This window comes from Homarus americanus, unplaced genomic scaffold, assembly GCF_018991925.1.
Source record: "Homarus americanus isolate GMGI-L3 unplaced genomic scaffold, GMGI_Hamer_2.0 scaffold44060, whole genome shotgun sequence".
Lineage (NCBI taxonomy): Eukaryota > Metazoa > Arthropoda > Malacostraca > Decapoda > Nephropidae > Homarus > Homarus americanus.
This window is the reverse complement of record NW_024756871.1, coordinates 3,025,725-3,046,545: the sequence shown is the minus strand read 5'-3', so window position 1 is coordinate 3,046,545 and position 20,821 is coordinate 3,025,725. Positions and strand designations below refer to the sequence as shown.

The window sequence follows — 20,821 nt, the reverse complement described above, 5'->3', positions numbered from 1 at the left end:
AGATCCCAAAGACTGTGTACAAAAAGCACATATGCATACAAAGAAAGCGAAATTTTTTCCCGTCGCTCTGAATTCCACAAAAGGGTGACGTCATCCTCCCTCCCACTAATGACGTCATCCTCCCACCGCCCAGGCGTGACGCCACGCTCCCTCCGGGAATATATGACAACCACCCCTCCCTCCACCCCCCAGTGACTCACCTGTCACATAGCTATAACTACCCACTCACCTAAATCATCTATACTGCACCGCCCCCTAACGATAACCCCCACTGATGCACCACCCACTTTAAAACACCTAAAGACTACACCCACTGACCAACCTCAGACCCCCCCCCCCAACCTAACAATAACCACACACACATACCATTAACCATCTAACTAAACCATATCCTCCGCTGATCCACAACAACACTCACTGACTCGCCAGGTACAATAGTGAGGCTCAAGAGTAAACAAACATCTTGTACCACACCAAAAACAAAAGGTTTCTTTAGCTGGTGCGACACTACACAACTTCCACTCACTCCTCCACCCAGGTCAACGAGCATCGTATAATATAAAACAATTGTGTAGGTTAATATCGTCTCCTTAGTAGTATTAGTGGTGATGTAACGTGTCATAAGTCCAATCCAATTCTGATGCCATATTGGGTGTTAACGTGTTTCATCTTCAGGTCGATTCTAGACAATGCCATCCCACATTAGGTCCTATGGTGTGTGTTGGGAGTTTATTCCTTACACCGGATGACTTTGTTTCCCCGTGTACCCTTTTCCACCGTGGCTTAATTCCCGGTACTGTACACCATCTACTCAGGCTTGCCAAGTTCGAGAGAAGCATCAGTTTCTATGGTTACTGGGAATATTCAACTCAAGACCCACTGGGAATCCGGAATCAAGGTTCTCGTAGATAATCTTTCTCGCCTGCAGCAGACTGAGTGTCGTAATGAGTCACTCAGATGGGTCCTCAAGTCTCCAGTTACCGAGAAATTTAACTATCAAATCTCAGAGATTGTCGGTCTTGTTGCTACTACATGACTCACTTCTAGACACGTCTGTACAGTAGAAATAATGAAACTTACTAGCATTTGTGAAGGACTACCTGCGACAAGCACTCTGCACACAAAGCGGCAGACCAAAGCGCTTTGCCGAATATTCTGGGCATTTATAGTGTCAAGGAAAGCATGAATATCGCTGTCCGCTTTTGTATACCTTCTTGCGCAAATGTTTCTAAAACTAGCGACTTACAGGAAGATAAGAACTACCATATTCATCAAGGGCGGAATGCATGCTCAAGTGGACAATAACAAGAGAAGCATCAGGAGCACGTGACGCCGCCCAGCACCACCACTTTAGCTCAGCAGAGCGAGGGGCATGACGTCATGGTCGACACACGCACCTGATGACGTCAGGGCACTTGCTAACACACGCCCGCTCTCACATATTTATAACTCCAAAAGTTCCTACAGCTCTTACTGCCAGCCAGACAGTTTGCACCTGTGCGTAGGTTTACCTGTGAGGAGGATTCAGATCACCATTTACCAGGAAAGACGACATTTAATTAAATGTATGGAGTGAAAATATGAGATGAACAAAAACGACACATGACGACGACGGACAGTGGACACCGCACTACACTATTCTGCTTCATCACTCATTCCCCTGAAATCCAATAATCTGTACGGGATCTGTCTGACAAGTGGCACAGCTGACCAGTGCTTGATTGATTTTCTACCCTGTTAATTGGGGGGGGGGATGTGCACCATCAGCCAATGGACAAGCCGCAGATTGACCATGACAGTTGTACTTGTACACACATTCCTCAGGTAGTAATCGAGGTGCCAACACCACCAACACCGATAAAAGCTTATCAGGTCTCTGGTGACACGATGTACAAGTGCATATGATGTAGGAGGCTCTTTACTAGTTCTTGTACAAGTTCCAGCACCTTGACAACCTTATTAGGAATTAATGCCTTTCAGAATTAGCCAAACACTCAACATACGAATTTTAAAATTCCGAATTAGCAAAAATCGTTGTTTGACCAAACTGTTTTATCTAAAATTGGTTATATCTTCAACGAAACTATGTCCCTGTGCAACGAGTCATGTGTATAGCGAAACGAAAGTACTAAACATTTTGCCTACGTAATTCAAACCATTCACCAATAAGCTCTGTCGTGAAGTAAAGGTGAGAGGGAGCACCACGTACTGTACCACTTTTAAAGGTTATTCTTTCTTCGCCAACCTCGACTATGGTTCATATTATCACACCTCACCAAATTAATAAAAGCTGAGATTGAGGATGATTAAGAACAATACCAATATTACAACTACGCTGTAAAAATGTTTTAGTTTCCCATTGTCCCAACAGTCTATACTTTATAAATGTTAACCCAAATCATACACAAACTGCCACAAGCTTTCGTCTGTGTGTGACCGGACAGCTATGTTTTTGGACATGCTCAGCCTGTACGAAAACCGGGTGGGTTGGCACACCTGCGCCGCCTACCACGTCGACACAGTCCACGCGGCACCACCTTATCGACAGAGGTTATCACACCACCCCCCCACCGCAGTAGTGGCTAGGGAGCGCGGCGGTATAGTATGCACGCTCCTGCCCCCTCTTCGTCCCCAGTTCCTCAATGCACACACACGAAAAGGCAGGGCTGATCTTCCATTGAACTGTAAGACAGGCACTGCCAAGCCAGTCGTCTTAATACGCCCTAGTCTCTCGACAATTGAGAAATTCTCCTCTTCCAAGCACATAAAGAATTGCCAATAGTAGCTGCGTCTGTGCACATAATCGTTAAAACGTGTTAAGTTGGCGCTTTGTGACCTAAAAACTGTGGATTATTTGTTTTGTTTACCTGATTTCACGTTGAAAAATATAAGTATAGTACCCGGCAATTTTTATCTGAAAAAAAAAAAAACTGATACCATCCCAAGTGGCTTGTAATGCAAACTGCACATGCAGTAAAACGCCCCCATGAAAATCCATACAGAGAGCAAGATGCTAAGAAATACCCACCGAACTCTCAAGTTAAATCCTTTAAATAACTACATAGGCCCGAACCCTATGTTAAAAACCAGTGTCTTCAAAAGCGTACGTGATACCCTACAATGCTTAAGACCGAATGTTGAGACATGCTGTGCATTATAGGAGTCCCAATAACTCCTTAAAATATTGTTACTCTAGGATATATGCACAATACAGCCTACCGATGGGATACACAGTATACAGCAGACATTTACAATACAGCCTACTAGAGCGACAAAATAATCCACTTAATACCCGTTCTTCAAGAGCCTCCAACCGCTGTAATTGTTATATAGTATTTTGACTCTTTTTCTGAGTGTTCCCACCAATGTTTTCCTGATATTTATAACAATTATAATTTCAGAAGTGCAAGACGTTATAGTTGCTGTATAAAAAATAAGTATCTACCTACAGTACATTATATACAATACAGTACATAGCACCTCGCACACCAGTTTTCTTAACATAATCATCACCGAGGCAATAAAAAAATAGTACACTTCTAGGATTCATTTTACATCTATCGAACGAGGGAAACGTCCACGATTTAAAAAAATATATATTTAAAAACATGTCTGTAAAGACAACGAATAATTACGGAAGGTCAAATTATGAACAGCAGATCACTGTCCACCAAAATATGGTACAGTTTTCTTCAGTCTTGGCTGTCAAGCTGTTACAGGAGCGCTCATTGAGTACGAGGCACGTGATAACAGCGTGGGCAGCGCCGCCCATCCAGATAAGGCTCCATCCGGTGTGTTTTTCCAGAGGCTGGTCGTTCAACTGTCTACTTTACCCCCCCCCCCTATTGATGTCTTAATTACCATAAATTGGCGTATTTACAGAAAAATTAATACAAGTAATAAATAAAACCATTTACTACACAAATAGTAACTCCTCAATGCTCCCCGTCAGCTAATGCACATTTCAGAAATCGTTACTGCTGAATAATGTAAAGACTTGGTCAGTCCCGGGAAAGTAGTGTCCGAATACTCGACGTTAAGTTTTCCCAATAACTTATAAATTATTTTCGCTTCATGCTGTGACAATGACTCCGTGCAAATTCATTATTTTGTCGGCGGTCTTCATGTCAGAGGTTAAGCGAGTACCTCGAGGACGCGGCTCCATTTATGGGCAAAGATTATCGTACAGACTTCTGAGAAACCTGGAACAAACTCGAGTACAGTGCATACTCTCGACGCCACAAGTAGCAGGTGAACGAAAACGACCACCAGCGACTGGTCGTGGCCACCACTGCATAATTAAAGACGACTACCAAGTTTTTTTTTTTTTTGCCGCTGCAGAAGGACAGTGGCGCTGCAACACACCAGTTGCCAGTTTACGGTTTTTATTATCCTAATCCAAGGAAATGTTCTCTTAACGCATCATATATCATGCATAAAAGTTAATATTTAGATTCGGCAACAAACATTTTTACTGGTGAACTATTTTAACTACCTGGTAAGTGACAAGTGGCAATCACCTGTTTTCACGCGAATAATTACAATTTGTGTCGCATAATTATTAGTAAAGTAATCCTTCATAAGGCATTAGATGTTGAACTTCAAAATTCATAAAAAAATAATAAATCACAAAACCTGTTTGTAGAAGACCTTTAGGCTTTTTTCGGTGTTTAGTAAGACCTGTGCGTAGGCTGCACTCGCTCGCCCACGTAGCTCTAGTAACGGCAACAAACACCTCCCTCACACACTCAAAATACTGCATACTGGCGTTATCACTAGTAAAAATATGCAATTAAAAATCAAACCAAGCAATACAGCGTTTTGCCTGACTATCGGTGTAATCTCGATTTTTTTTCTTAATGCCTATAATCAAACCACAACAATCTACGTCTGGCAATGGTGGTGGTGGCGACTTAGGATAACCACATGATTACAATATAAAAAAATAAACTAACTTTCACAATGGCGTAGTAAGTTAAAGACTATACAAAGGTTAAAGAGTTTGGTAGTTAGCGCGGACTGATGTACACATGTGGGGTAGGACACGAGGAAAAGATTGGGCTTTACTGTGGTCAGCACACGGACAGAACCTCCAATCACACCTGCGTGGCGGCGCACCTGCTCACACACATTGATTATCCCCAGCTTTATCTTACAAACAAAGTGCATCATCACGCAGTCATCATCAGTTGTCAACAGTGTCGCGTGTGCCATCGTCTTCATTAACGCTTAACAGCAGCTTATTTAACAAGTATAAATCATTAAACACCACAACAAACTCGTATCATCATTTCCCGCTGTTCTTGACATTTTGGTGGATCAAATAACAAAATCAAGCCATTGTTTACACATTTCGACACACAGGCCTACGAATCAACATTAACTAACATATGTACGAGGTATAAACAATGTCTCTCTCATCCCAGCAGTACAACAGTTCCGTTTTTCATCATATCAGCGATTGTTGCTTCCATTTCTGTACGCCATTGACTACAAGACTTAAAAATGTCCAGAATTCGCCATGTTTATCCTCACAGGCCTACGATTGGGCGGGTGGCGGGCTAATGGCTGACAGAATGGCGGGAACTTGTTGATGGGGACCTTACCTGGCCGTTACGTCGACAGTCGGGGACGCTAACTCGAACTCCTACTGGAAGATGAGCGTCTACGTCAGGGTCCACGTCAGAGCTCCGTCACAGCGTCACGGCCGAGACTCCCCGCCCGCCATCACCCACAGTGTATTCCTCCGCGCGCCAACACTGCCACATGTCACCATATTTCATTTATTTTTCATAATTTTTCGTCCAATCTGACCTTATATCTTCGACCCATATGACACCTATTCCAAGAAACCTCTCGAATTCTGTTGTAATTATTGTTTTTATATATAATATAAATATTGCTGAGTTGGGCGACAAAATGACGCACAGAGAATACTGATAACTTTAGATGGTGGTTGAACGGATGTTTATTAAATTATTCACTAATCTTAACACGGTATTGTAGGGTTTCCATCTACTTACCGTACTGAGATATAAGAATCATTGTGATTGGTTGATTGTTGTTGCGTCATGCATTCCTATTGGTTTACCGTGTCACGTACTATTCCCTGGAAAAGTATGACGTAAGCTCTTAGGATCTTCAGATATATTGATTGATAATGACGAGTATTCTATTAGTTTTAATAAATTTATTATATAGCATTCATCAGAAATACGCTTCAAAATTCGTAACTCTAAAGTTCAAACAAAGATTCGAAGGAGTTATCAAGAACTAGTTTTATTTGCGTAGGAACACGTGTGAGTGATGTGGCCATCGGCAGTGTTCACTTTGGCAACACTGACTCTTTATTTATTTAGCTTTGCATATCCTTTCATTAATTTACCCGCGAGTGTTCTGGGTTAAATAGGTTCTATATATATTTCTATTTATACCAAGGATAAGGCACCAACTCTATACCCGAGTCACCGGATTAGAATATATTGTGAAGTATAAAAACAATTTCTTACATATCTCGATAAACAAAACATATCGATAAACAAAAAATATATAACTAAATTTCCATTCACGGAGAAATAGATAACTGGTGACCCATGTCACTGCATTAACTTTCAATAATCTGATAATTTCTGGACATTTAAACGCAATCTATATAAGAATGTCATCATGCTGGCAATACTGAGAATTCTATCTCATTTTTTTCTCGTTGTTGTTGAATTAGTGTATTGCTAACGTTGATACGCGCTTATAGACCTTCGTTGTTGAAGGGAAGTATTAACGACAATATGTAATAAAGTGAGTGAGTGAATATGCTAGTTGCTGAAAATACAACCTACTTGTACATCAAGACTTGTTCAAAATGTCATGTAATGAATAGTTTAGTTACTGATAATCCTAGTATTATTTTCTCTTTTTTTCAAAGAAAATGGCTACAATAAAAACTTCCCATATATATTTTCTTTTTTATTGATATATCATTTCACCTTTAATCAGTTTACTAGCCGTTCACTAAATGTTGTATTATTTTTTGTTATGTGTGACCCTTATTGTCCAGTGGTAGTACAGAAGAAACTGTGGTACTTGGAGAAAACCTGCCATGTTTGGAAGTGTCACACTGGATAACTCTTCTCACGCCTGTCCCAAGCTAGGGATTGAACCCAGGACATTTTCAGATATACAGGTGCTACTGCTGTACCACCAACGCTGGGGTAAGATGATCACCTAACGAATCTCTGCCTCAGTTTATTTCACCTAAAGCTTAGCCACCCTAACAGTAATTGCGGGGATTAGGTTTGGTTAATGTTTAGGTGAAATAAACTATGGTGGATATTCTTTAGGTGACCAGTTGGTACTTGCAAAAGTAAGCCTTTCTATCAAATTAATTTATAAAAAATATATTATATATTGATCGGAACTGAACACCACAGCAAGAATCATGTTATATTTTTTTGCAAGATATCAAAACAGGGAATCAAACATAAGTATATTTAGTATATTCAAATGAGAATGTTGAGTATATACTCGGGTAATGGGGAAGTTGCCTGTGATGTAGGTAAGTGTTATTTTAAGGTAAGAATCCCCACATCCGCCTCTATTACTGGGGCGTTGCTTACACCTCAAGGTCCCGCCGCTGCCTTGTGGTGTGGTAGAATTGATCTCTGCAAACATTAGTTGGAAGAAACAAGACACGTTAAGACAACATATCCACATGGTTGTAGCTTATAAACAAAACATGAACAATAATAATAATAATCAAAACAGTGGCAAATCTCGTAGTTGTTAAGTTGGTTTGTGAAAATTAATTAGGGAAAAAATCTCCATCATTTTTTAGTATGATGAACCATATCTACGTCAACCACTTGCACCAAATTTTTTTAAATTCCGTTCAACATTGTAAGAAGAATTAACTTAGAAAACTTGTGATTAAACAACTCTTGACAAAGGTACATACAAATAGATCACTCAAAAAGGAGTAATAAGGTAAATAAAAATACATGAACACAAAAAAATAAGTAAATGAAGAAATATAACTAATTAAATGGTGAAATGAGTGAGTTACCATGACGAGTGAGTTACCGTGAGTGAGTGTGGGTGGGACTGAGATAGTGACCGTGAATGAGCGAGTGATTTGTGACTCATTAAACATACTGACAACCTCAGGAGGAAGGACCACACCCCCAAGTTCCCCACCTCTCCACCACACCCACAAGCTCCGCCCACAGCCCCGCTCCCCTCTTTATAGTAATCTAAATGTTATTGCGGCTCTGAACTATAGACTATTATTGTAAACGCCTTAGTTAAGGACGTTCAGGTTACGGGAAAGTCGAAGAGAATGATTGAAACCCGTCTTATGACGCACTCAATATTTATTGATGTGGTCAAAACCTGCAGAGAAGGCGTTCATAATATTACAAGGTGATCCATCTGATACATTATTAGTTAGTTCCCCAATACGTGGGACATAACGTACCCCAATACGTGGAGCACAGCGTACCCCAATACGTCGAGCACGCTGCCCCTGCACACACCGTGGTCTCCAGTTCTTCTTACAGCGAACACTGAAGACTTCCAGTACTCCACTTAGGATCCTTCTACCTCAGTTCTCACTTTCGCCTGTCTTCATGCACCTGGTCCTGGCGTGGGCATGGTCCTAGGCGGTGTGCTTGATAAGTTGATTGTTCAGCGACAGAGACCCCAACGGGTTGGTCGCCGACACATGCAGCACCGGTGTACAGATGTGTACCAAAGTTTATTTTTTTGTATTAATAAAGCAATTTCATAGAACTTGGGGTTTTATTTGACTTTTATCTTCACAAGTTCTATGAGCAAACACCATTAATATAAGCTATAACCATCTGAGTTAAAACTTACGTGCGTTTACAACTTCAGTAATATGTCAATAAAGATGACCTCATAAATATTATCTTATTTAAAAAACGGCACAACACAAATTGTAAAAAAGTTCATATATTTGTTATAATATTCATTTATTGAAAAGTATTTTGACTCCAAGTGGAAAGTTTGTCTGAAGTTTATATTCAAAGAGATTTTAGAATTTTTCTAAATAGGGAAACAAAATTTGTGGAAACTGGAAACTCGACTAAAACAGGAAAATGCTGCTCGAACTTGAAACTTGATAACTGCTTATGAATCAATCACATAACTATGAACTTACCTTTTACTGTCTTTTGAAAGTGAAATAAGGCCATAGTTCTCTATTATATCCTTGTTTTTCCCATAAACTACACAACGGTGGCTGGTGTTTGGGGTCATGTTTACATCTCCCGCCACACCACCTGGCTCACGTTAAAGCTCACAATATGTAAACAAACAGCCGACACAGCGAGTCATTGCCTCATCTAGGACAGGCATTAAAATTGCGCTTGTCCAGTTACTTATCACACAAGAGATAATTATAATTTCGAAATCTACTTATTAAAAAAGCCAATAAAACTATCTTGCATTAACGGAAATTAATTACCTCCATTACTTTGGTAGTTTTAATCTTTGGTAAAAGAGATATAAGTAGGAGACCAAATTGCTTAAATATAATTTAATTTTGCTCGTCGTTTAAAATAATTACAACCTATAGTTTTTCTCCTCTACCCCAACACGTACTGTTCAAGGCCTTCACAAGCGTACTTTTCCACTTTGTGCTTACAGTTGTTTGGTGTACCATGCAGTACATTGTCAACACAATTTGCGTAAAAGTTTATGCAACAAAACTGAGATCTCACAAAGATTAGGAACTCCATATCATTCCACCTGTTGATTAATCCACCTAACCTAACACCCCATTGGGCGTTCTCATGCGTAATGATGAAATAATCTGAGGTTCCTATATTCAAGAGATCCCCAAACTGCACCGTTGTAACACCGTATCATCACTGTAATACTGTATTGCTATTTACCTTAACTTATTTACTTAATGACCACCCACTAGAGGTGGCCATTACGAGGGAAGGAGACCAGTGGCCTGTGGAGGAGCCCTCCATTGTTCATGATAATTTTGTCACGGGCTATTTTGAAGCCCAGTACTATTCTCGGGTCCACAGCTTGAGTTGGTAGACCGCTCCATAGATCTTCTACCCTGTGTGTGAATAAGTATAGCTTTATGTTCGTAACACTGTAACACTATCACTATTTATGCAGTTAAATTTGGCGGGTGGGTGGCCGCGCCCCCTTCAGGGACTGTGGCAGTGTTTACGTCCGCCGTGTTTACTCTCTCAGCTGATTGACATGGCCTTGAAGCATCCCATCTTCTCCCTCTAACTTACTAATGGTAAGGTTAAACTCCATTTATCTGTCTTATAATTACGAGTTCTTGATATTTTTCACGTTAGGCATCATTGATAACATAGGATATGGAGTTTTAAAGCTGGAGAGAGGATAGCTACGGTAGGTAGGCTCGGGAAGCTCCCCCTCACTCACTCCTGTAATATATCCCTTCATGGTTCTCTACCTGTGGTGTTCTCAGTGTAAAAGTTTTCTCTGCTTGTGGTGCTGTTATCTAGCTAAGGTGTTTTCTATATATGGTGATGCTTTACTGTGGTGTTGTGCCTTATATTCTGTATACTGCAGAGATGGTAACATTTGACAATGAAAATCTGTAAAAAAAAAAAAGTGCATGGATTCTGTATAGAGAACAGAAGTCAGGATTGAACTTTTAATTTGCTTAACCTTTAAAGAGCGGCCATCATCAATGGAGGTAGCAGTAGGGACGGTGGCCATCAACAGTGAGTGTTTCATATTCCTTGTGTTCCATTTTTGTCCCTATGTGGGCAGAGTAGGGAATCTTTAGGTGACGATTAAGGAATGACATTTTAAGTGAGTACCTCCTATACTTTTGATGCTTTGGTGACAGTGACTAAAATGATCACTGAACTATGTATGATTTTGGTTGCGACAACCACAGACCATCTCACTGGTTGGTTCCTGCTGAATATAAACATGAGGAGAAATGCTTGTGAATGCATTCCTGGCTTGTGAGAAGGAAGAAAGCTTGGTCGTGATCTGCAGAAACATTAAACTAACAAGTATATCTCCAATTAACACTAAATAATACACACAAGTAGTAAATACACCCTTAAAATAAAATAAAAACTAAAAGATAAATGCTAGTGAGCAGAAAAAGAGAAGGATATTAACAATGGATTAATTAATTGTTGTATATTTTATTTCTCTTTATTTTTTTGTTCTGTATATATTACCTGTATGACTAGCTGGACGATAAATGTTCATCACACCAATACATACAGCAATACACAATTTGTTTGAACTTTTAATATAGTAATACCTGTACAACAGTGGTTCTCTTTTAACTCTGAAAAGTTGTCAGTAGCTCTGATTTCAAGACCTACACACCAGGCTGGAGAAATCAGCAACTGCAAGTCCCTTATTTTTACCAGACATAATACCTGTACCATGATGACCCTGACCACACAGCTCAGACAGGTCTAAGCCACACTGGTAACTACTGTACGAAGTTTTGCAATAATTTTATGAGCTAATGTAGCACCGTCAACCTTATCAAACACCCAATGAATTCCATAAAATATTATAATTACTCCACCAAAAAACCATAGCACTAATGACATCTGATCTTTGTTAGAATCTGTCATTTGGTTTGCAGTAATGGTAAAGAAAACTGCATTTTTTCACTTCTGATTAGTTGTTCATTAATGTATTGTGATCACTTACTGATTAGGTCATTCTGAATCCTTTTAGACATGCACCAACCAACAAAACCCAACCACAATCAATTACAATAAGATCATTAGTCTAGTTGGCTTAGGTTAGGTTTTAGGATAAATGTTATTTTTTTCATTTGTTCAGGTGCAGCCATGAATACGAGAGGTGCTGGAGAGGTGTACGATATTGTTGCTCTAAATAAATCCCTTGATGATCTGGGTGAGTATTAAACCAACTCTTATCCAAAATATTCACAATTATCTGATTCTTTGTTATCACTAATTATTGCAGTGAAGTTGTCATGAGGATTTGTATAAAAAAGATGAATATTGCATAATGAAAACCGGAAATTGTTCGATTACAGCTCTAGATTATACACTGTACATGCATGCAGAGTTAGTTAGTGCAGACCTGTACAATGGTGTCTATCTTCAAAATGAAAGTTGCTCTTAAAATTGTTTGTTATCTGTAGTTTGTTGCCATTGTACTGTATGTAGGTAACAATAATAATAATAATAATAATAAAAAAAGTTCTGACTCCCAGCCATCCTAAGCTGCTGTCTGGTGATTCTGTAATAAGCAAGTAAACGAGAAATACCTTCACCTTTGTAAGTAAGAAATCAGTTAATCATCATGTCAGCGTGCCATCCCCTAAATCTGGATTGGTAGTGTACTTGCTTTAGTTTATTTTTCCCCCATTCATTACTTCTTGATGGTTATAACAGTGAAAAATTTGCCAGCAGCAATTCATATTTCAGGTATGCTAAGCACCCTCACCACAAGTCGTAAGGAATATCTTCAAGAGTGCCTGAGAGACGGCATGGAGAAGCTTAATGTAGATCAGCCGGGTCCTTCTACCTCTCGTTGGGACTCCCAGAAGAGCCCCAAAAGTTCTGGATCATCTCATTCTGTTGAGAAAGAGAATACTAATATTGGGGGCTTCCAGGTTCTTACAATGAATTCAACATTCATCACAAGCTTCAAAGCCGGCTATGAGTTGCCATGTCACGGCATCAAGGAGCCCTCGAGCAAAAGAGTGTACAAATGTAGCTTTTCCCGCAGACGGAGACTTCGGACACACCCGTACGATAATAACTCTGCGGTTTCCAATACCAGTGAAGCCTCGGGATACAGCAGCGGATCGTACCGGCTGAGAACAACCAGTCTAAGTAGTGGTACAAGTAAAAACAAAAACTGCAGCAGCTATAGTAACGCCAAGTCCAGCGGTAGTTCGGGTCACGTGTTGGTTAGATCTCGCAGTATGGAAAATTTAACTGCATCTATGGATGAAGGGCTTATTCTGGCCTCTAAACCAAGAGAGTTGGAGTCCGTGTCCAGAGGTATACAACAACTGAGAATGGACGACTGTACCTGAGGAGGAAGAGGAGCGTTGATGTTGTTAAAACTAATTCGAACACTAAGTGATATATATAGAAGGCTTACTTTGTGTAATTGTATTTAAATAATTAGTTTATCTATAAAGGCAGACAGATAGTATAAGAGTTCCTGCAATAGTGCACACAACCTGGACTACCTTACCTTGTGAAGACGTTAGTCAAGAAATGATTGAAAGATGTGAATAAATTTTGTATTCATATTTTAGCTTTATTGTTATTAATATGTAAAGGTTTCAGATATTATGAAAACAGCATCCTGTATAGATTTGAATTATATATAAGGTAAAATAATTTATGTTATAATCAATTATTTAGGAATGAATGTGACAAAGTCCAGATCTGAAGCCAAAGTATTGAGATAAATTGTGTTTTTCAGTTACCGTTTATGATTTGAGGTTTTTGAGTTATATACCGTAATATAATATTCATTTAAACCGTAATCAAACCTTGTTAATTCAATTATGTGCTGTTTGCAGTACTCTCATTCATAGTTTTATAAGTGAATTGGTGTGTATGACTGTGAGAGTGGTTCATTATATAAGTTGTTACAGATACTGTTTGCAGGTGATGTTTTCCTGAACTGGGGTAAGCAGTGCAGTATAGTACTGTATGTTGTCTGTGTAAACTGTGGAGATGGATGTATAGAATAAAGTAAATGCAAGCAACACTAATGTTTCAAAGTGTAGTATTAGATAGTATAAAACGGAGAACTGGAAATTGTGACTAACTGTTTTATGATTAATATGATGGGAATCAGGGATCATTCTGGGGTTCAAAAAGGTAAATCTGAAACTTCCTCACAATACAGTAAGGTCGATGCTGTGATGTAAACATTTTCATTTTTCTTTAGTCCTTTTAAATCTTTTGTGGCTTCTCCCACTTTATGCAGGATGATCAGAAACAAAAGCAAACACACATGAACATTTTCATTACCATTCATACTGCTGTAAACAATGTGTTCTGAGGTACTGTAGTGTACTATACTCTCTTCCACAAGAATATTCCAAGTCTGGTTTATTCTCGTAGAATCACACAAGCTAGCATCAACCATCAACAGTATGCCTTCCCCCAAAACGACTTGACACTATGCTCTCTGGTACTGTATGTTCTTCTAACTACTCCTTGGTCTATTGCTCTGCTGCTTACCATACACCACCCCATAGTCCCCTTCCACTTCCCAGAGACTATAAATTTATTAAAAATATTCAAAGTAGGGCCACCATACTGGTGCCTGCACTCTGGCACCTCAGATTCCCAGAGAGATTGAAATGGTTGCAGTTGCTTAGCTTACACTATATGCAGGCAAGGGGAAAATTAATAGAAGTCTATCAGTATAAACACCTTAAAGGATATTAATCAGTCAGTATTCATACCTAAAGGTCACAGCTTAAGGTTGAAGAAGTCACTAGCTCAGAATATTGTTAGGGCAAGCAATTTTAGCATGAGAGTTGTGAATTCTTGGAACAATCTGCCAAAGAGTGTTGTGATGGCACCGAGTGCGAGTTCATTCAAAACCAGACTTGGCCAACACTGGTGCAGGTATACAGTCGATATATTGTGGAACCAATACATGCCCAGTACTTGTCAACAGTGTGTAGCAGAGACTTGACCAACCACCTAAGCAGCTAACAAACCAACCAGTGTCAGAGAGGATTAAGTAAAGTAAAGATCACCAACTGATCATTGTCACCACTGTCTTATGGCAATTTTTCACACTTGCATGGGTTATCCGTGATTATCTGATGGCTTGGTGTCCCAGTTGCTATCGGGCAAACTTGAAGCAGGTTTTATGGCTGGATGCCCTTCTTATCACCAGCACACTTTTACAGAGTGGGAACTGGGCATTTAAATCGCAATCAATAACATAGTCATACATACTAATGCTTTTCCTTCAGTACAGTTAAACATGTTTTGCCAGAACCTCTCTCTTTTCTTGTCCCTCTTCTTAGCCTCTGATCTTACACCTCAATCTCCTTACTTTACAATGATCCATACAATTCTGTAGCTGATCCATCTATGTTCACTGATACAACTTCTCATATCACTCAACACAGCCTTTTGTTCTTATTTCTCCCAGACACTCCTGTCTCTACTTCTTTATCCTTATATTTGCAAACATCCCATTGTAATTTGCTGTTATTTATTTTTAATAACTGAATACTGTATTGTACAATAGGAGGAGTTTGCCAGCCCCAAGCCCCGGGGTGGGTGGGTCATGTCCCAATATTATCTATAACTTGGTTTATCAGATATTTCTGGAGGAACTCATGTAGTTCTTTGATTGCAGATTTGATGTACAAATAAAAAAAAGAAGAATTAACAAGGTTTGGTTTTACAACTATAGTTAATGATAAGCATACTGTACTAACCTTTATAATACCTGTACACACACACAAATACACACTCACACACATATGGTCAACAACTTAGTATCTGAATGCTGTGGGCCTGGATATGTCTACATAATAAAATACAGGTAGTCACCATTTAAAGTACATTACAGCTCTCTCTCTCTGTCTTAGTAGTATTGTACTTCTTCTGGTTCTCATACATTATCTATTGGAGATGAAGTACAATCCATTACTGGTAGGATGGAACAAGGGAGGGAGTAGATGCTGTCAGGGCAGAGTTAATGTCTTCTGTGTCATCACCAGGATCTTCTACGTGTATTATTACTTTTTATGGTATTGGAGAGAGATGTGTTCTTGGTGATGGTGGTGGTAAGGTGAACTGCTTGATGGAGGTGTACTTTTCTTGTTTGAATAGGACTTCTTGTCAGCAATCAGATAACTTGAATTTCAGGAAATAGATGTCCAGATACCATGTTGTTGACTATACAGTACAGTATGGACAGAGCATCGCCTTATGTCTCTATATAATATGATTTATGCCTTTGTTACCCATCTGAAGTGTGCACAGGAATAGGCCTTTAATGATACTGTATATATAGGTACAGTATCTAAGTAGTGTTTTACGGGAGAAGGATCGGCCATTTTCTGACGTACGTTAATACTGTAGTAAATTATCTAAATTCCCATTCCCGGAATGTCACGAGGAGTTTGAGAACTAATAAAAGAGAATAATACTAAATTGAGTGTAATATTGATTCTTGTTTATGGATATATTTTCTGGCTTACAGAGTGAGCGTTATCAAGTGATGTTTGTATGGCTATGAACTTTATTTATCGTGCAGTCAAGGTGTCTTGGCTGAGCTTTATCATTATAATTATCATTGTTGTATTTTAATTATTTTAATTATAAAATTAAATAGACATTTATATGAATGTAGGTTTTCATGTGTCCGTTTGTATAATGCTACACTTCTCACATCTCAGCTTTATGGGTTCATCTGTGTAAAGATGAGGCTGAATTTGGAGTCGATTATGTTGCCGATTTCATTTACATTGTCAAAGTACTGTACTGTATGTTAACTATGTATCATGTGAAAGGAAAATGTATGTAACTGACTTGAGAAGTGTGATGCTGTGTGACAGTGAAACATGGACAGTTAAAGAGGATGACATAAGCAGGCTTGAGTGAGCTGAAATGAGAATTGGTGAGTGGATGTACTGTATCTTGTGACACTGAAAGATTGGAAACCCTATTCAGAGCTAAGAGGGCAGCTGGGTATTGAGAGTATTGGTGTGGTTTTGCATAGAGGCATGCTGAGATGATTCAGGCATGTGGAAAGAATGGGCGAGACCAATTGGGTCAAGAGGTGCATGGAGTAGCCAACGGCAGGTCAAGAATGATATTGGGAGAGGCCGTCTCCCAATATCATTCTTGACCTGTCTTGTAGCCCCTCTCCGAGAGGGGCTACAAGACAATGTGCAGTATGGAGAGCTGCAAGAGACCCTGCAGTTTATGGTTAATCCTCGTAAGTGTTGAAAATAGCCGTAAAATGGTGGTGGCGATCGTAAAAACAGGATTCAACTTTACAACATGTGGATACCTGCATTATTACCCGTGTAATCAAATATTGGTCACACAGAACTTAACCTGCTTATGAGAGAAATTTTTTACATACGTACAGTAATTTAAGTCAGTACAGTACAGTAGAGGGGCACACACACAGTGATCCTAGCTCCTGAAAATTTTATTTAGCCAGTAAAATATTTGAGTGTAGATGCCATCGGTGATTAGAACATGTTCCCAAAGTTGAACTTGTGAGTGAAGTAATGTATTATCACTGGTTAACAAACTTTTAATTGTTATTATAGTTTAATAAAGGATGCCATTGTCACTAAATACTTCAAAGTTAAAAATTTCTTTAACAATGTATAACTACCCAAAAAAAAATTATATTAGGTTATTATATAAAAATAATAATTATCCTGTGAACTTTTTCATTCATAAGGGATTACTGTACTGTATACAATAAATACAGCATCAGTACTGTATATTTATTTTGTTTATTGTTGTGTAAAAATTATCTTATACTGTATTTAATGTTTATTGAAAAGTAAATACAGTACTGTATATATATATATTACAAGTTGTCTGTGTTAACTCTTAAAAAATCAACATGATTATAAACAAGTAGAAACAAGCACGTTGACATCAGGCAATACTGATGATGTGTGTTTTTGTGACTGGCAGATGCTGTATGTACATAATGATATTAGCTTTAAAATTCTTTGTTGTGTAAGCCAGAAAATATGATTTTCAGCTTTAAAGTATTGTCGACTCTTGTGTGATTGGCAGCCGTCACAAGAAAGCAACTTTATTCATCACTTGTTGTTTGATGATTATCATTTGTATATTTATTTATCTTAAGAACTTTAGATAGCAGTTGTGACTGGGCACTGTGTACAACATTGTATTTTGCTGTGTCCACTGAGTGTTGTAATTCACTGCATTCTCTTATTTGTAAGTTTGTGAGACTATCAATATTATGTAATGGACACCTAACTTATAGTTTAATGGGCAGGAAACATTCTTCTCAGTGTACTTGTTAATTTAGTCTCTCCATTAAAAGTTTTTCTTCACCTTCATTTGTAAACTCTTCAAATACCTGTACTGTACTGTAGGGGATAGTATTTTAAACCCCAAAATACCTTAATGTACTGTTTAGCAGTCATATGACACTGTACGTATACAGTTATTACAGAATTTATACAGCAAATAGGCAGCTTTCACATGACCTGACTGGGCCACTGCTTCAATGGCATAATTCTTGATTCCCTCATTAATACACAGTACTCCCAGAAATTCACCTGAAGGGCATTATGGCCAAAATGGAGAAGGGTGTGGGTATACTGGCAGTGATGGGTGGGTATTTTTTCTTTCACGTTACGCAACTACCGACGAGAGGGAATCAACTGCTATGGCCATCGTGAAATTCCAATTTTGCACTACCGACCGTGACGTCGTAATAATAAGTAACAACAGACACCACGAAACAACTCCTATGGAGAAATACTTGATGTCTGTAGTGCTATTCATTTAATAAACTCCATTTTCCCAGTGATGGCTGCTTTAATAGTACAGTACATTGTTCAACTTATGTAACCTTGGACCAGCAATAGTGTTTCTTATTTGTTTCATGTCTCTATCATAATCTAATATAAACTAACCTATTATAACTTTTTGTGTTCTGTAATGTACACAGACTCCGTAGTTTTTTTTTGTGTGTGCACATTTCACCTAATTTGACAAAATATCTTCATTTCAATTAAAAGTCAGGGGCTTATATTTTGGACTAACCAGATGAACTTGGCCGAATTTGTAAGGTGATTTAAAATTTACAATTGAGCTTAAGAGACACACGATAGAATCAAAATGCATGAATAATATTTTGTGTACGACATCACGATTAAAGCGCAAGATGTGATAATACAGACAGACATATCCTTAAGAAAAATAACCACGCTATTTTTTTTTTTATAAATTGCAGAGCATTAATAGACCTGCCAATATTAGTACAAAGACTTGTGCTGGATCATCCAAAGGTCGTGTAACTGACTGTCGTGTATGATGTTACGTGTACTGTATTTTTGCTGTACTCTGCATGTTACATCTTAGATTATTATACATGGCACTGTGTAGTACATTATGTATCAATTTTAAGTGGAGATGTTATAGAAAGATTATGAAAAATTAAATATACAGTACATATTTAATGTCCAATTATACATTTCCACTGCCATATAGTTATTTGTACTGTGCTGCTTGAACAATGCCAATAAATATTTTAAATTACAGAGGCAGGATAGTTCTTAAATGGACTAATTTGTATCTTCAAAGAAACACTGCAATAAAGTATAATTTACTTTGCCCAACTACCAGAATATAACTGCAATAATTTGATGACCGTATGTAGGGCAGTACTCAGGTGGAGTTATTTATGCCTTTATTAACTTGATCCAATAGTCATGGTGATTAATAAAATTCTTTTCTGAAATTTATATGTAAATGTTCAGAGTTTTCATCCTCCTTTCCTGTAAAGGGATGGATGAAAGGGTAGAATAGATTCAAAGAAATGGAGGGAATCTATAGAGACGTTATGCATGACAAGTGAACAACATGACAACAAATAGATACACTGTACTACCCACATTAGCTCACCCTTCATTAACACATATACCAGTACCTTATATATTGTGTTGCTTTATATACTTCTTTCTCTCGACCTGTAATGATGGCTAACAGTCTAATTAAAACTTCTTTCTATAAATTAAATCACTTTTTTTTCCCACTGACATCAGGTATGAGAAAGAACTATCTAGTCTGGGACCTCTGAGTATGAGCATGGCACGTCAGTTCACTAATGTACGGTACACACGTTGCCATGTATAAAAAGGAAGTTTGTTGAGACATTGACACTTAAAGAGACTTAATGATATCATGCAGATACAGTCTTAGTAAAATTGTGTTCAGGGAAATTATACCATGTAAATAATTTGTATAATCTTGCAATATATTTGATAGGGATTTTAAATTGAGCCTTAGCACTTTAGGAGAAAATTTAATTGTGAAAAAAAAAAAAATCAGGGGCAGAAGTATACCAGAGTTGCCTTTAGAACATGGATTGAAAATTTATCTTGGATTGATTCATGTAGCAAAGGATCCATGCAGTCTGTGATGTGTATTGTGTGTTGACTATTATCTCTGCCACAAGTGTGTTCTCTACTGAAATCTCTCCTATGCATCATTTTGTTTTTATTTTCTATGTAATTCTGAACTGTGTGATTGAATTTTTATAATAAACCTAGTATAAACTACAAAATTGAATGCCTTAATAGCCCCATACACTTTTATTTTAGTATAGGTACTATTACAGATCCAAGTCAGGTTGGGAGAATATTGATCCATAGTAAAATTACTTTAATGCAATTATTACAAAGTGCTTGAGACAGTGACAAATAAACTTGAAACTCAAACCAATATATTTACAAGGAAAACTCCTGCATGAACATTACAAGGCAAAACAGAATGGTAACAATTTAATTTCATATTAAACATCCTAAATATTATACTTTATAAGAATAACTTATCTCTTGAGTTGAATACAGGTGAGCCACATAAGTAAAGAAAAATACCTAGACAACACAGAATTGGGGAAGCAGCTTCGACGCACAGCAGTCGGTGTCAGGAATAAAACTGACTATCAGACAGCTTTTCCCGCCCCGGCAGGTGGATGGCATGAATTTAGGGTCCTCTGGTGTTCATCACCAGAACAACAGTAGCTACTAGTCTAATGGCTGTTACGCATAAACTAGCGAATTAGAATA

General features: G+C 38.3%; 2 protein-coding genes across 12 annotated transcripts in view; one reads left to right on the top strand and one right to left on the bottom strand.

Annotated features, from left to right (window-relative positions):
- The window catches only part of LOC121857049 (cyclic AMP-responsive element-binding protein 1-like), a 42,112-nt gene extending 36,375 nt beyond the window's left edge, over positions 1 to 5,737 (bottom strand). For 9 of the 10 annotated variants that reach the window (XM_042352905.1, XM_042352907.1, XM_042352908.1 and 6 more), the window contains exon 1: positions 5,607 to 5,723. The gene's annotated coding sequence lies outside the window, so the exon portion shown is untranslated. Of the gene's footprint in view, positions 1 to 5,606 lie in introns of all 10 variants that reach the window. The other variant, XM_042352913.1, reaches the window with a different exon arrangement.
- A 4,440-nt stretch (positions 5,738 to 10,177) lies between these two features.
- On the top strand, positions 10,178 to 20,316 carry LOC121856915. Of its 2 annotated transcripts, XM_042352674.1 has the most exons (4): positions 10,185 to 10,282; positions 10,689 to 10,736; positions 11,836 to 11,910; positions 12,450 to 20,316. In XM_042352674.1, the coding sequence occupies exons 2-4, from the start codon at positions 10,703 to 10,705 to the stop codon at positions 13,064 to 13,066; spliced, it is 726 nt and encodes a 241-aa protein (XP_042208608.1). In that variant the 5' UTR covers positions 10,185 to 10,282; positions 10,689 to 10,702; the 3' UTR covers positions 13,067 to 20,316. The 2 variants fall into 2 exon arrangements, with proteins under 2 accessions (XP_042208609.1, XP_042208608.1); XM_042352675.1 differs by lacking the exon at positions 10,689 to 10,736 and having other exon boundaries at positions 10,178 to 10,282.
- Positions 20,317 to 20,821: the final 505 nt, after the last annotated feature.

Coding starts and splice junctions, on each gene's coding strand:
- LOC121856915 (XM_042352674.1), top strand. CDS start 10,703: ATGGAGGTAGCAGTAGGGACGGTGGCCATCAACA. Junction 10,737..11,835: donor AGGGACGGTGGCCATCAACA/GTGAGTGTTTCA, acceptor TCATTTGTTCAG/GTGCAGCCATGAATACGAGA. Junction 11,911..12,449: donor TAAATCCCTTGATGATCTGG/GTGAGTATTAAA, acceptor TTCATATTTCAG/GTATGCTAAGCACCCTCACC.